Consider the following 16,757-nt stretch of genomic DNA (forward strand, 5'->3'; position numbering starts at 1 on the left):
TGTTTATATGTCTGTACTTTTTAACTGAAGTGAACTCAGACAGCTAGGTTGAAATTGATACAACAAACAGGAAAATCTACTTCACTCCTATTTGTGGGTTTTCAGTTTCAGTATGAAAAATATCCACCCCCTTGGAGCTACAAGATTTATTCCCAAAGGAAGTGGCTCATACTTCCTTTTTAAGGCACAAATACTTTGAAGTTATTTCTTCCTTCTTTGCTTTTACTAGGTATACCCTTTAAATATCTCCAGTAGTCTCAGGTTTTCAACTGTCATCAGGATACACCAGCTTTGTGTCCATTGGAGAGAAAAATTTGTTCTGTAGCAGCCATTTTTGCAACTGCTTATCACTTACACTGACTCAAGACTGAGAGGGTCCCTGGGGTTGGGGGAGCCCTTCATTTGTGTGTGTAGGGGTCATGGAGGGTGGGGCGAGGTTGAAAGACTCCGCTCTTGCATGTCAGTAGCACTGAATCAGGAATTTCTAGTTTGGATCAATCCTGAGGCATGTAGCTGTGGTATTTGGCACATGAAAACAAATAAACCCCAGGTTGTAAAATGTACCTGGTTTTGTCTTGACAATAGTCAGGCAGAATCCCTCCAATCTGAATGTTATAATTCTTAAAGTATGGTCCTCAGATTAACATCACCTGGAGATGTCTTATAAATGAAAATTTTCAGACTCCACTTCATTACTGCTGAATGAGAAACTCTAGAAATGGTCAAGTGAGCTGAGCTTTAACAAGCCCTCCAAGTGATTTAGCTCGAGTTAGGGCACCAACGGGCCAGGTGGTATTGGCTCTCAGGCCTGGCCGCACATTAGAATCAAGTAGAGGAACTTAAAAAAATTTTTTTTAATGTTTTGTTTATTTTTGATATAGAGAGAGCATGAGAGGGGCAGGGGCAGAGAGAGAGAAGGAGAGAACTGGAAGCGGGCTCCAGGCTCTGAGCTAGCTGTCAGCACACAGCCTGATGCGGGGCTCAAACCCATGAACATGAGATCTGACCTGAGCCGAAGTCGGAGGCTCAACCGACTGAGCCACCCAGGTGCCCCACAAGTAGAGGAACTTTTACCAAAATGCCAATGCTTGAGCCTCAACACTACACCACCAGATTCTGAAGTAATTAGTTTGCCGTGGGACATTGGCATCAGAAGTTTCTACAAGTTCCAGTGATCCTAATGACTTTTGTAGTTGAGAACCATCACTATAGCAATACAAGGAAGGGCTAAATTAGGACTTTGCTCTTAATAAATTATTTTTTAATTTATCACAATCTTATGTATTCTATTAGAATGTTAACTTAGGCATGCTTATAAATGACCACAAATAACATAAGACTTAAGAGAGTGGGGATCTTTCCTGCCTAGTTTTAATTTTTCCCTGTTGTATCCTAAACATTCGGGACAGTGCTTTGTACATAGTAGTTGCTCAAATAACTATGTTGAGTAACTGAATCAATTGATTAAAGAATAGAGTTCCAATAAGAACGTGCCCTTACACCTCACAAAGGAACCAGTAAGTGCTCTGAGCTGGAATAATAGTCTCTGTTTGGGGCTGGCATGGGTTCATCTCCTCTTGGTTCTGTGGATTCTCTATGAATCCTCTTTGTTCTTGCCCATGCCTATCTGTACCAGGATGTCACTGCCTTGTATCAGGATTCACATTCTTTGCAGAAATTGGTCTCTGCTTATGCTCTTAGCCAGAATCCCCACTAAGTAGAGTCCCATTGCTCAAATCCTTAGAAGCATCCAGTGTTTTTCCTCTGGGCTGGCTTCTCCTCCCTTTCTCCCATCCCCCATCGCCATTTACGTCTTGACAGGTGCTTCCACCTGGCCTCTCTGTGTTTTGACTCCTGTATTCTTCCCTATTACCCTATGTCTAATAGAGGGGTTTCTCTCAATTTGGTGGGAAGAACAACTTTCTAAGTGGGTTTGAGCAAAAAAAAAAAAAAAAAAAGTGGATTTCCCAACAGGCAGGAACAGGTTCACCACACTGCTGCTGAAATACTTTAGGCACGTGCCCGTTTAAAGATTTCTCATTCAATATTGAGTAAAGCCACATGACCTAAACACTAAGTAGCAAGTTTGCACACAAAGTGCCTTTAATTCAGTATGGTAAATTACTTCCCTGAAATGTTTTTTGGGGGAATTCAACCCTGTTTATAATACCCTTATTAAGGTGTATCTTTATGTTGTTTTATTTATTGTGTAAGCTTTTTAAAAAAAAAAACAGTAGATCCTTCAGAAGCCATCCTAATCCCCCTTGGTTCCTGTAGGTTTTTTTTTTTTAACATTTATTTTTGAGAGAGAGATCATGAGCAGGGGAGGGGCAGAGAGAGGGAGGCACACAGAATTGGAAGCAAGCTCCAGGCTCTGAGCTGCCAGCACAGAGCCTGACATGGGGCTTGAACCCACGAGATCATGGGTTGAGATCATGACCTGAGCCAAAGTCGTGTACTCACCTGACTGAGCCACCCAGGCACCCCTCCTGTAGGTTTGTTTAGACTGAAGTTACCTGTGGCTCCAGACAGGAGGAAGGTCAAGGTTTAGTACTTAGTATTTTTCCCAGTTCTCACTCAAGTGTCACTGAAGAAAAACTGCTACTAAAGTTCAAGGTGTTTTGAAGCCATTTGCATTTGTACACTCCTCTTCAAGTGCTGTACACACATAGAGTCTCCTAAGTGACACAAACTCTCCATCTCTATGTGAAAGCTTCCTGTCCTTCAACTACACTCAGGCCTGGAGCCTTAAACAAAACCCTGTCCAGATTATTGTATGTTGTGTCTGATTCTGCAGCAGCTGTTACTCTTGAACAATATGATGCCTCTCCTGCCCCACAAGAAGTTGAAAATTCCCCTTCTGCAATACTTTGAACCTCTGTAGACACAGGGAGCATAAAACGGACTGAGAGATGGACCTAGGACTCCTGTTTAGGAATTCTGTGCACAACTTAAAGACTATTGAGTTTTGCTGTTTCCTGACATTGACTTTCATAGCAACAGTTTAATTTGGAGAAAATCTGCTACCTCAAATAGCTAAAGGTATTTATGTGGAAAATTTTCCAAGTGATTGACTTTACTGTGTTGCTATTTTCTTTCCCCATGAATATGTGAGTATTTGGCTTTCTCCCAAGAGTTTTTCTGCATCACTTCTCTTTAAGAGAAAAGTTTCTATCCAGACTAGGAGAAGAGTGAGTCACCAAGAGTTTCCCCTTTCTAAGGGGATTATTATTTGAGTTTAAGCCACAACATCTGTATAAATGAAGAATTTGTGTCGCCTGTTTGCTAAAATTTTTCATGGTAAGGGGCTCCTTGGTGGTTCAGTCGATTAAGTGTCTGACTTGTAAATTTCAGCTCAGGTCATGATCTCATAGGATCGAGTCCCAAGTGGGGCTCTGTGCTGACAGCATTAAGCCTGCTTGGGATTCTTTCCTCTCTCTGCCTCTCTCCTACTCACACTGGAGCTGGAGTGCCCTCTCCTCCCCCCCCCCCCACTAGCCACTGAAAATATTCTTTAAATAATCTTTAAGGTGGCCAGAATGTTGATCATCACTTTGGAGCCAACATAAGTGTGACCAGCTGTGTGCCCCCTACAGCACACCTTGTCTCTCTCCTCCCCATGGTGTCAGTCTTGAAGGGGCTGTCTGCTCCCTCACTTACCTTCACAGCTACCTCTCTACTGACTGTTTCTGCCAAGATCACTAACGACTCCCTCTTATTTAATCCAGTGATCATGTGTGGGTCATGCCAGATCTTTCTGTAGCATTTGACATTCTTAATGCTACTTTCCTTAGCTGCTTTGGCATCATTTCTCCTCATTCTCCTAGTTTCTTCTTCTGTCCCTTTCCTAAATGTTTCCTAGGCAGTCATTCCTGGACCTACTTTTCATATTACTCTACACTCTCTTCCTGATTGATTCCATTTGCTCCATGGCCTCGATTCCACGCCGTTGATAAAGATCCCCCATTTACATCTTCAGCCCAGGTCTGTGAAAGCTGGTCTCAGTCCAAATGGAACTGAATTCCTTCGCTTCCCTGTTTCTCTAAGTTCCCAGTTTTAGTGAGGGACACCATGGCTCACAGTGCAAGAAAGAAACCTTAACTCCTTTTTTTCTATATCTCTCCTGTTCTGCCATAAAACTAACACTGCTAGTTTATTCTATCACCTACGTAAATTTTAAACCATGTCTTCTCCTTCAGCATCTCCTCCAGGTCTACCTCCTCCCAGTTCCCTAGGTTAGGAAACCATCAACTTGCATGTGGATAACCCTCTCTGGTCTTGACCCCTTACAATCCATGTACACATCACAGGAGAGGTTTTTCGGATCACATTTCCCTGACCAAAGCCCTCATGGTTGCAAAGCCCTGGTCTGGCTTCTCCTGCCTCTCCAGTCTCAGTTCTAGGCACTATTCACCTTGCATTGTCCATTGATTCCAAATACTTTTCATTCAAAAAATACTGTGCTTTCTCACCTTCATTTGCTATTTTTCTCTGTTTGGAACAATCTTTCTATTCTCTTCCACTCTGCTCCTTTTTTGGGTGTGAGAGTCTGAGCACTTCCTCTTGGATGCTCCCCTAAATGCCCCAAGTCTGCAAAGGTGCCCCTCCCAAGGCTTGCATCCTATTGTCTCCTCAGAGCAAGGTCCACCCTTTAGTGAAACTGCTTGGGTCTTTGTATCCCTGCTAGATCATCAGCTCTGTGAGGACAGAAGCATGTCTCCTGTGTTGAAATTGTATCTCCAGTGCCTGGAACAGTGGTTGATGCAGTGCAGGTGTTCAGTAAACATTAGCTGAATGAGTGAGTGAGCCTCAGAGTAAACCATGAGCCAGCCTTCTTTAGGCACAAGTTCAAACGCCTTACTTTGATCTGCAACTTCTTCCTCACAAGCCAAGCTCCCCTAACCAGTTCAACTCTTACTTTTCCACAGCAGGCAAAACTTTGCTGCAGACAAAGCAACCTATATATCCCAAAGGAAGAGAAACTTTTCAAAGGTTCTGAGAATTAGCATATGGTAATGATCAAATCCCAGGGTATCTTTTAATTGAACCTTCACAGCCGTTCACTTAGCTTGTACTCAGTACATAAATTGAGTAGAACCTTATTAGGGAGGTTGTGTCATGCCCTAGTGAAAATGGAGAGAATAAGAAATAGCTTTCCATGACATGGAGGCATTGAATAAAGGGAGCAACCTGGTCTGTAGCTTCTTTAACTTGTGTCTGACTACTGACTCCTGATGTGGGAAATGAGGAGGACAGCTACAGCCATCAAAGTTTAGGATTTTCCTCCTGAAAACCCCATTGTGGAATTTGTACTCTGCAAGGATCTACTGCATGCTCCTCTCTTTCCCACTTCTGTGCTGCTGCCTTAATGTCCGCCTCAGGAACAACCTGCTTTTAAAGATTTTTCCTCCCCAGGAGCAAATCTTCCTGAAGGAACCACATGACTACCAGGCTCAGCCTGCCGATACTGCCCTGGGCTGGGCTTCTCTTTCATTCACTCACTCTGTTCAAATGACACAGGTTCAGAAGCCTTACTCTGTCCTCACCACCCTGGACTTTTCTTTCTCAGGACTATAACCAGTGAGGCAAGCAGGATGCCCAGGGAGCAAAACGTAAGAGTTTCTCACTCTGATGCCAATCCCGTATATGCATGTGCCTGAATGGGAGTGCCTTTCTTGACTCCCCCTTGGCCTGGCACACTCTTCCAGGAAGGTCGGCCTCCTTTCCACCGTCATGCCTCTCCAAATGCTAATCCCTGGGACTCAGCTCAGATGCTGCCTCCTCCATTAAGCTCCCTATTCTTTTCCACAACCCCGCAAATCCCAGTGGACCTTGTTTATACCTCTTTGAAGGCACTGTATACCTTGGTTAGTTCTTAGGCTTGTCTTGTATCTATATTAAACTACAAACTTGGAAAGGCTGTCTTCTCCATGGGCTTACAATACCTTGCACAGGGTTGAGGACACAGCAGGTATTCATGTCAGTGAGGTGAGTGGAGCAATCAAGGGGAGGAGAGAAGAGCATAGTGGCTAATTGCACGGTGGGGGGTAGGCCAGGGTCAGCATGGGATCTGGGGCCATTCTGCCTGGGTTTGATCTCTGGCTCTGCCACTTGCTGGGTGCGAGAATATGGGCAAGTTCCATCATCAGTTTATACCTCCATTTCTTTATCTTTAAAATGGGATCGATGTTAGTACCCCAACATCAGGCTGTTGTGAAATGTAAGTGAGCTAAAACATATGAAGGCTTTAGCAACAGACTTGACGCACAGTAAACATTTCAGTTAACCTCAAGATTCAGAATTAAAAGGGTCAAGTGAAGGTACATCCATGGAAAATGCGCTATGCACAGTAAGGGCAAAGCACATTTGTGACTGATGTCTTAAAGTTAAATCTAAGCCATCAATAATGGAAGACAGGCAATGGCCTCATACTCCCTTGAGAACCCAAGTGCCTACTTTTTTAGAAGAGACTCGTCTCCTCTCTATAATTCAAAAGATTAGCTTGGCCAAGAAGATGGGAAGGGAGGCTGCCTAAAAAGAAGGCAACAGAGGAGGGCTGAATGAGCTTGGAGGTTTTAACCTGGATATTGAAATGTGCTATTTTAATATCTGCTGACTTTAAGGAGAATGAAAACATAATGCTAAGGGAAAGTCATGTTTTTGCTGCCATCTACAGTCAAAGTGTAATTTTTAAACTACACACACATACACACACACACTCAAAATGGGATTTCTAGATAAAATGAGTAAAAATATAGACTAAAATTTGGTTTAAGTCCTAGTAATTGAAACAATTTGGGCATAGTATAGCATTTTATTTACTATTCTTAAAGTATATATTTTTAATCAGTAATATAGCCTTTTTAACATCTCAAATTGTGTTGATATTCCTCTTGAGGAAACTGCTAGAATAATCACTCAGGTGTGAGGCTGTCCTCTGGGTTGGATTAACTGCAGCTGAGGCAGCTAACAGTGTGAGAGTCAATACAATGCTTTCAAGGGAAGAAAGAGATGGATTGGATTTTTACCCTACGCTTTCCTGCCCTGTGATCTGCAGTTCTCTGGTTATTAGACTTATAGATTGTAGTATATACCAGTGCAATGCATTTTATTGTTTGTATATGAGAAATCAACCAAAAGCAAGTAAAGCTAAAACATGACAGTGATGTCACCTCTGAGACGCCGTCTGCCCCTATGTTCCTACGCATATAATTTCACAATCATTATGTTTTCTCAACTTCTTGTGTATTATTTTTAAAGGGTTAAATATAGACAAGAATTACTGGAAAAGCGTTTGATGGAGAAAAAAGAAGTGGCCCTCCAAGAAGCTCATGAAGAAGGAGAGAGAGAGAGGCGGCTAGAAGCCCTTAGGAAACAGGTGTTTGTAATTTGGAAATTTTCGTGGGTGGTTTCTACATGTTCTTAGTAACATTAGTAGGGCTTAGTGCACAACATCTGTGATGTAAAGAGTAAATTTTCCAAATTGAGACACTGATCTTCATTCCTGGGAGCAATTAGATTTATGTTGAACAATTTCCAGTTTCTAAGTATATTAAAAGAACTTTATCGGCACCTTTCAAAAAGCTCTCCCTAGATTTAAATGCATCTGTATTACCTCTAGTTTATTAGCTGAATAGTACTTATTTACAGGAGTGAAACTTTATTTATATCTAGCAGGTCTTTCTACACCTAAAAAAAAAAAACTGGAGTTTGAGCAAGGTAATCATCTTTCGGTAGAAACCTCAGTTTGGAAATACCCTACAGTCAACAAATATGTGAAAAAGCACTTTTTAAAAAATATACTATTTTTTAATGAGAGAATTGAAACCTACCATTGCTTTGCCTAGTAAAAGTAGGCAAAAGTTTTTGAGAAATGTGATATTTAGAATTTTGAGATTGATATTGAAATTTGAGAAATGTGATAAAATAGTTTTACTTGGTAATTTTTCAGAGGTTTTGATCTGGACATGATTAGTTCAACTCATAAGCTCCAAAGCCCATTGACACCATTTCCCAGCTGATAGGAAATGACTGTCTGATTTCCCTTTTATGTCAGTGGAGGCATCATGGAATCTTGGATAAGAACTTGGCCTCTGGTGTCCTTCAAACCTTGTGCAACCCGGTTCATGACTTACTGGCGGAGGAAACTTAGATCTTTTACTTTCCTAAGATTCATTTCCTCCTCTGAAAAATGGGAATAATAATAGTACCTACTTCATAGGTTTGTCATGTGTGTTCACATTTTTAAAATCTAAATATAAAGCCCTCTTCTAAATGCTCTTAAGTTTTATCTCCTTTAATCTCCAACAACCTTATGATATATATATTTATTTTCATAGCAATGTTTCTATTTTATAGAAGAGGAAACTGAGGAGACACAGAGGTTCCCCAGATTCCCTTAGCTAGCAACTGTCATACTGTATTCAAACTGAGGAAGTCTGGTTAAACTAGTTAAATGACATCGTTTATAGGAAGTGTAAATGCATACAGCTATTATGTCATCTTCGATAAAATGGATTACAGAAATAAATTCAGAGCAGTGGAATTTAAGTCCTGGTCATGCTGGATTCAACAAAATTTAAATTATTCAATCATTAGCAAATAATTATAAACCATGGGCTTCTGGGGACAAAACTTAATGTCAATATTACTATATAAGTTCTTGTTCAAAATATAACTTTGATAACTAGAGTCCATATGATTAGAATTCTCTCCATCTGTGAACTCTTTGACAGATCTATGCCCATTCCCTGTAACCAGTGTTTAGAACTATAGTATAAGACCTTTTGGTTAGCAAACATACAATAATTAAAGTATATTCAACCCCCAGTATTGTCATTACAGTTTCTAAATAGCATTAAAAATGCTATTCTCAATGCTAATTCTTGACTTTAGGAATTAACAGGCAGGTGTTACTAATGGTGCATATAATTTACAAAATTAGTGACTTCTTTCATTAGGATACAGGTTTGAATGATTTCAATTATCATAAAGGACAAGGACATTTAGGTTAAAATAACTCTACAGTTTTTCAGTAGAAGGGGAAACAATGGTTTACAATAGTCCCTGGAAATCCCTTTGCTGAGCACAATGCAGATTCACCCATCTTGCCCAATACACCAACATGACTTTACCCATGAATAATATATTCTAGATTGAGTTTGATCATATTAAGCTTTCTAGGAAGCTTCATGGGGTTGTCACCATGAACATATATTGCTAGTGGTTAAATTGTTTTTTTAAATTTTGGTTACTTTTAAGATTTCTTTAAGACTTCTTATGACTTAGTACCAGAAAAATAAATTTTTATCTAAATTTAATCATAACTGTGATAAGTCAATCAGTAGCAAACCATGTATATCATGGCCTTTTAATATGTTTTGTTTTTAAACCATCAACTCCTTTGGGGATCCCTAGGACTGGCCTAGCTTAATATTCTGTCTTTCCTTCTTTTTTGGTTTTATCTTTAATAAAATTTCCTAACATTAATGGACATTAATAGTGTTCCCCAGAAGTAGTTAGCTTGTATCTTAATCCAAGTAGTGCTTTTTATTCTTTTAGGTTGCTATTGTTGCTCAATTTGATCCTGTTAGAATGATGTCAGACACAATAGCATCAAAAGCAAAGATGGGTGTTGGAACTGAAGAAGAATTTATTCTTCAAAAGCCACTCTTTACATTGAATACATACAATGAATACCAGGTAATTGTGGAAATTAGCATGATTGTTGCAAAAGCCATTATGATAAAAAGACTGACAGAAGTGTGTGTTTTGGGTTAAAAATTATTTTCAATACTTATATTTGAATACCATCTGGATTAACATAATTTGTACCGTTAAATGGTAGCAATTACTGCATAATTCTTAGCACTATAAAATACTTGATAGGTGACCATAGAACAGTTTGTCTGAACATATATATTGTAAATCCATTATTGAAAATATTTTTAAAATTTACATTTTTTACATTAAAATTCTTAAAATTTACAAAATTTCACTTGAACGTTGTTATATTGTTTCTCTATCATTCAGAATTTGTTTAAATTCATGATATAAATCCTACTAAGGCAACAACAGATGACACTGATAAGACAAAGCAGAGGGAAGCTTTCCGAAATCAAAATGAACTGAAGATAATACATCAGAGCTAATGATAAAATAAAATATTTTCTGTGGAAAGTATTAAGGTGTTATTTAACCATTTCTAGGAACTTTTGACTCCTTTTAGTCTATTCCTGTTATGAGAAGGGATTTTAAAAAGTCTTTTTGGATAGATGGATGGCGGGGAGGGAGAGCAGATGAATGAATGGGTATCAGTGATATTAAGGGAGAAAGTAGCTCTCCCTAGTTTGTTAACTTTGCAAATCGAAGGAGAGAAGCTGAATACTTATTTACAAAGTAGGAAACTTCATCCATTCACCCACTGACCAATCAAGTGTGCCTCTCCTGTGTGCTGTATACTTCACTAAGAAATAAAAAAGACGAATAGTTCATTTATCAATTGGACAAATATTTATGGAACATGTTACCGTATCTGACTTGGTGGAGCGGTTAGGGCTACATCCGGAACAAGATGGACCTATTCTGCTGAAGGAAGTGAGCAGGGCGGCTGGGCTGAAAGGAGAGGGAAGCATGTGTGAGAATGACACCCCTGGGGTGAGACTACCTCCATGGTGGAGGTCTAAGGGCTGTCGCGGCAAGAAAGGAACCAACAGAAATGCAGACTAGGGAAGCTGGACCAAGTGTTGAAGAAGGAACTAAGCTAATCTTAGCCAAGGATTTTTGGCATCGGTAACAAAATTTTTTCCAGGTGACTTATATTTAAAAAAAAAATCAGTTGGGAGGAGGGGTTGGGTGAAGGGAAAGGGATTGAAGGTAAGGATGCAAGTATATCTCTGGAAGCCAACGCAGGGAGGGCATCTGGGACTGACAAAGAACTGAAGTCAGAAGCTGGAAAGCTCTCAGGTTCCTGGACTGAGGAGATAAAGGTTTTGCCATGCAAAGGAGGGTGGAAAGAGGCCCTTACTGGTGTGTCTTCAGTGTAAGGGACACAGCAAGGGTGGGTGCTAGGAATTGAGGTTGGAAACCTAGGTTAAGGTCTGACTGAAAAGTGTAGTAGCTCTTGCTTGCTAAGACAGTATCCTGGGAGCACAGGTGAGACTTAGAAGCAGGTGAATTATATAATCACATGTTTAGCAAAGTATCCTGGACGGAAAATTGGTGGGGTTGGGAGTGGGGATCGGATTCTTTTAAGATGGCAAAGACCTCATAAATGTGGGAGGGTGTGGAGTGAATGGCTCTGGCTGAGAGGCAGGAGTAATGAAAGTAATGGATGATTCTAAGCCAGGCAGCGAGTGGTACTGAGAAGAGCCTGCCTTTTGGATTCAAATCCACCTCCGCTATTTACTGGCTATGTGAACTTGTGTAAGTTATTAACATCTTTATGACTTGTTTACTTCATCTGTAAAATAATTTGTAAGGTTCTTATGAGGATTAGGATAATAAATGTCAATTGCCTAGGATATTGCCTGGCACCTACAAATAATTCAGTAAATTATAGTCATTAGGTGTGGCTGCCATTAACCATATAAGAATATAAAAGTAAAAACAGAGTTCAGGAAAAGGAATTTGTTCATGTTATGATTAGGTGGAGATATCTAGAACACATTTACAAGAATCTGACTGCTTCTGGGGAAATGAACTGGGGAACTGGAGGTCAACTTTCAAAGGAGATCTCCATTTTACTTGATACTTATTCTTTTTTTTTTCTTCTTTTTAAAAATAGTTTATTGTCAAGTTGGTTTCCATATAACTCAGTGCTCTTCCCTACAAGTGCCCTCCTCCATGACCATCACCCCCCTTCCCCTCTCCCCCCCCCCCTTCAGCCCTCAGTTTGTTTTCAGTATTGAAGAGTCTCTCATGATTTGCCTCCCTCCCTCTCCCCAACTCTTTCCCCTTCCTTCCCCTTCCATGGTCCTGTTTCTCCTGTTAGACCTATGAGTGAAAACATATGGTATCTGTTCTTCTCCACCTGACTTATTTCACTTAGCATGACACCCTCAAGGTCCATCCACTTTGCTACAAATGGACCAGATTTCATTCTTTCTCACTGCCATGTAGTATTCCATTGTATACATAAATCACATCTTCGTGATACATTCATCAGTTGATGGACATTTAGGCTCTCTCCATGATTTGGCTGTTGAAAGTGTTGCTATGAACATTGGGGTACATGTGCCCCTATGCATCAGCACTTCTGTATCCCTTGAGTAAATCTCTAGCAGTGCTATTGCTGGGTCATAGGGGAGTTCTACTGATAGTTTTTTGAGGAACCTCCACACTGTTTTCCAGAGCAGCTGTACCAGTTTACATTCCCACCAACAGTATAGGAGGGGGCCTGTTTCTCCACATCTTCACCAGCAACTTGATACCTATTCTAAAAATAGGATAAGGAGACCTTTTGAAATCTCACAAACCTGAAGCAGAGAAGATGGTTGAATCCAGGAAATAATTAGGGACCACACAGGTGAAGCATGAATCCTTGGAAGTGGATGAGGGTGACCATAGAGACTATATCTAGAAGGGGAGAAACTAGGTCTAATGCTCAAAATATGTTGCTTCTCAGACACAAATCTCTGTATTATTTTTGACTTGTATGCAATCATTGCTCCTCATCCCTATACCTCATCAGTTGCCAAATTCTATGGATTCTTCCCTTCATAGTGTTTCTGAAAATTCTCTCTTCCTTGCTACCAGCCAAGCATAGGCATTTATTACTTCGCCTGACAATAGTAGTAGACTGGTACTCTGGTGTTGTGTAGTGCTCTCAGTGTTCTACCCAAACCACCCTTATCCCAAACTGACCTATTTCACCTCCGAGTTTGCGAGTGCCTTCCTTTTTTTTGCCCCCATCTCTTTTCTTCTCTATTCTGCTTCATTGAAGAATAGGGTGGACTTTATAGTTAGCCTCCATAGTTATAGTGCCTCCTTACGTTAGGTCATCCTAGTCTAACCTGCACCAGGAGATGTAGTTCTGTGATCTACTATCCTTGGAATATCAGTCACATGCACCATTAGGTGTAGTTATCTGTTTAGATTCTTACTGCTCCTATTGGTTTAAGAGCTTCTTGAAGAAGGGCTGCTTTCAACAGCTTGTTATCCCATCCTCTAGGGGGACTTGAAGTCCGTATAAAATGCCTCATTAGCTAAAATCCATATATGGCTACCTTATTGCAAGCAGCGTCTGTTGACATTTAATATTCTTAGAAGGAGGGGAAGAGGAATAAGGTCCAATCAGCTATAAATGAAAATAGAAATTGAGCTACTCATATTTCCATTCCCATTTAGAATCACATTGGTGGAGACATTTTCTAATTCTGCTTGAAATAGAAATCCAGACTTGGAGAGTTCGATTGATTTTGTTTTTAAGTAGAGGCCATGTGTTTAAACATACTGTACATATTGCAGAATGATGGAGAAATTAGAATGTTTAAAGACAAATGCACAAGGTTGTGGTTTAAATTTATTTTAATCAATGATTATCTATATTTTCTAATTCTCTCAAATAACGAATCAATGATAGTACTGAAAATAAACTTTTCCACCCCATCTTTTAAAGCATTTCTATGTGTTATATTTTGACTAATCTAGTATACTATTCTCTATATCTTCTCTTGGAAGCCACAGATATACTGGAAAATGATTATGTCAAGAACATTTGAATGTTTTCAGTAAAAACAAAACAAAACAAAAACAGCAACAGAATATAGTCCTGTATACATAAAGTTTATTATCATCTAGTCATCTACCCAGAAAAAACAAGCTATACAGCTTGAACAAATATGGAACTAAATGATAAAATTTACTTTAGTTCAATGAATTACTACTTATTAAAATTGTATTTATTTTTACAGATCATTTTTTTTTCTACAGATAACTTCTGACCCTCGACTCCGTTTTGAGTTAGCACTTCGGGAAGCTGGACTTCATAAAACATTTTATGCCAGAGAGATATTACCAAAAATCAGTCCTCAGAAACCTCCAAGAAAGGACATGGAGTCTACTGTATTTAAAATCTAGAGTTCATCTGCAAATCTTATAAGTAAACAAGATTTTTCTTTGAATACATTTATATGGGTAACAATTACTACTTTCTGACAATTTTTTAAATAGCAGACCTAGAAATCAAAGCACTCATTATAACAACTTTGTCTTTTATAACTCTTAGAATTTCATGCACTATTTCCTATATCTTTGTTATGTCTGATAGTACTGAATTCAACAAGACTATGGAACATAATTATAATGCATATGATACATATATTATCATTTAGTAAATTGCAGATTGGAGATTGCATTATCCCATGAAAAGAGCTCAAAATAACCATTTGTAGGAATTATAATTTATTTTGCTACTACCTGCTAAAGTTCATTTCTACTTTATTTCAGAATTTGACTTTTTAATTACAGAAGCTCCATTATCATTAATACTTCTATTATTTCTTGATTATTATAAGAGGAGACTCAACCTTTCTCTAAATTTAGAAACCAATTTGGTGTACCATGTTTACTGCAAACCAATCATCCAAACAATTTCATTTTGCAAATTAGCCTGTAAAAATAAATTAGAAATTAGAAACAGCATTTCAAGCATGGGAATATCTGTTTTGGCTTAGAAAAATGTATTTGAGTGGTTGTTTCAAAGGAATACTTCACAGTTGGTGATATTTTAAATATCAAAAATTCCAAATTTCAATTTAATACCTAGATGGTTTTATAGATAAGGAGTATTTCACATAAAACTCAAGCATATATGTCCACTTTAAATACTTGATTAAGCAAGTCAGTGTTGTTGGAAGTTTTCATTCTTTACTGTTAAGAAGACTACCTCTACCCCCTCCTCTTTTTCATTCTATTGCAACTCCCTGCCATTTCCTACCAACTTCCAACCCAGAAATTGCTATTACTGGAGTAATGTAAAAAAAAAAAAAAAAAAGACAAAGAGCAGTCTGACTGGTGGAATATTTGGTTTCATGATTATTCCCAACATAACAGGAATAAATGCAGCAAGCCCAGTTCATCAGAATAAACCTTCACAAGAGATTCTATGGGAAAATCTATACCCACAATTCATTATAATGACCTTCCCATTCAGCCTTTTGCAGCATCACATCTCACAATTAAAAGAGGAAAAGGAATCATGAATAAGACTCAGGGCAGTGAGCATTAGCAACTTTCTCGAGGATGTCTCCCATCATCACAATGTTCCTTTAGGGGTCCTTGATTTACTTGATGTGAAGCCTCAGACCATAAGCCATGAAAGCCCTGCTCTGTCAGAGCACATCCTCTCTGTGTGGCAAGGTATGTCGTCGTCATGGCTCTCTAATGTTCCTTCCTTATCTGTAGGGATGTTCTTCTTATGCTGTTTTCTTTTTTTATGTTAACTTTAAGATCTGATTCTTTTCTTTGCTCATTTATACTTAAAATTTGTTTTCCTTAACTTTTTAGAAATAGTTGTTACTCAAGGTAATCTTAACTTCACAGCTTTACAGTTCTCCCTTTGTTATATTTGTGCAGTGTTCAAAGAAATTCTCCGCTTACTTTCTGGAGATATTTTCTCCCCTAATTTTATCTGGACCTGCTATTTCCTTTGAGTTTGCTGTTCCTGTGGTGCTCAATTTGGATTCTCCTCACAGCATCTTCTCATTATCATGGGACTTTGTTCTAGAAGTGAGTTTTGACTACCTAGTCTGGGATTTTATGGGACCCAGACATCTATGGCCTCTTCAGAGTTCACTGCAAACACTTTGTACTCATTCATTATCAGAGTGTAAAACCTCTCTGTTTTAGCAGAAGTTTTCAGTGAGTACTTCTTGGCTCTTTAGAGTTCTCAAGTCCATCTGATGTCCCTTGCTTCCCTCTGTCCTGCAAAGGCGTTGGTATAATCCGTTCTTACAGCTATCAGTGGTTGCTCCTTGTCCGTTCATAATTTGTAGTTTATGGGAGCCCTTGTCACCTACTGTTGGATATTATCCCCATGGGTGTTTGGCTTTATTCTACTTTTGGGTTTTTTTTTGTAGGCTGCTTTGAGGAGATTAAAAAATTACCCCACTTCTGCCATCATCTTCCCAAATCCTTCCAAACTGAATTCTTAATCCTAATGAGCTTTCATGCACTAAATATATGGCATCTCTGTAATGATGCCACCATCCACCACATATACAAATCTGAAATGTTAGAGTCCCTCTTCCTGCCCCCCTTTCCCTCACTTGAAGTATCTAATCGGTCAAAATTTACTGACTTTCTGGCTTCTATACTGCAACCATACTTCCAATGGAAGATATTTGCCATGTTTTGTGATTTTTCCAGCCACACCATTTTCACATTTCAGGATTAACCCACACTATCTACCCCTCTCCCAGAGGAGAAGCTAGCCACTCAGTTTTCCTCACTTCTCCTGGTACATTCTATGGCAATCAAATGAACCTATTTGAAATTACATTCAAATTACATTCACCTTTGTGAGAGGGTGAAAATCAATTTTCTGGGAAGGCTGGCAGTAGAGGCTTTCAGCTTTGGGGGATCATAGTTGTAGAGCTATTAGTATCTAGCACTCAAGGGAGGTGATGCTAGTAGAGGCTTGTGGGACTTCCAGAGCAGCAAGGGGTCTCCATGAAGCTGTTTCCTAATGAGTGTTTGGGTAACCTCAATCACAGACTCTCTGGTCTCCCAGAAATACCAAACACTCTTTAATGAAT

At 39.2% G+C, this 16,757-nt stretch overlaps 1 protein-coding gene across 1 annotated transcript in view; it reads left to right on the forward strand.

The window, feature by feature from the left end:
• CCDC148 (coiled-coil domain containing 148) overlaps window positions 1-14,146 on the forward strand; it is a 245,238-nt gene extending 231,092 nt beyond the window's left edge. The window contains exons 13-15 of the mRNA XM_029934542.1: window positions 7,261-7,378; window positions 9,562-9,702; window positions 13,933-14,146. Of these exons, the coding sequence (XP_029790402.1) occupies window positions 7,261-7,378; window positions 9,562-9,702; window positions 13,933-14,079 (406 nt within the window). The 3' untranslated portion in view covers window positions 14,080-14,146. The remainder of the gene's footprint in view (window positions 1-7,260; window positions 7,379-9,561; window positions 9,703-13,932) is intronic.
• The last annotated feature ends 2,611 nt before the right edge of the window (window positions 14,147-16,757 follow it).

Source organism: Suricata suricatta, chromosome 3 (genome assembly GCF_006229205.1).
Source record: "Suricata suricatta isolate VVHF042 chromosome 3, meerkat_22Aug2017_6uvM2_HiC, whole genome shotgun sequence".
NCBI classification, from domain to species: Eukaryota; Metazoa; Chordata; class Mammalia; order Carnivora; family Herpestidae; genus Suricata; species Suricata suricatta.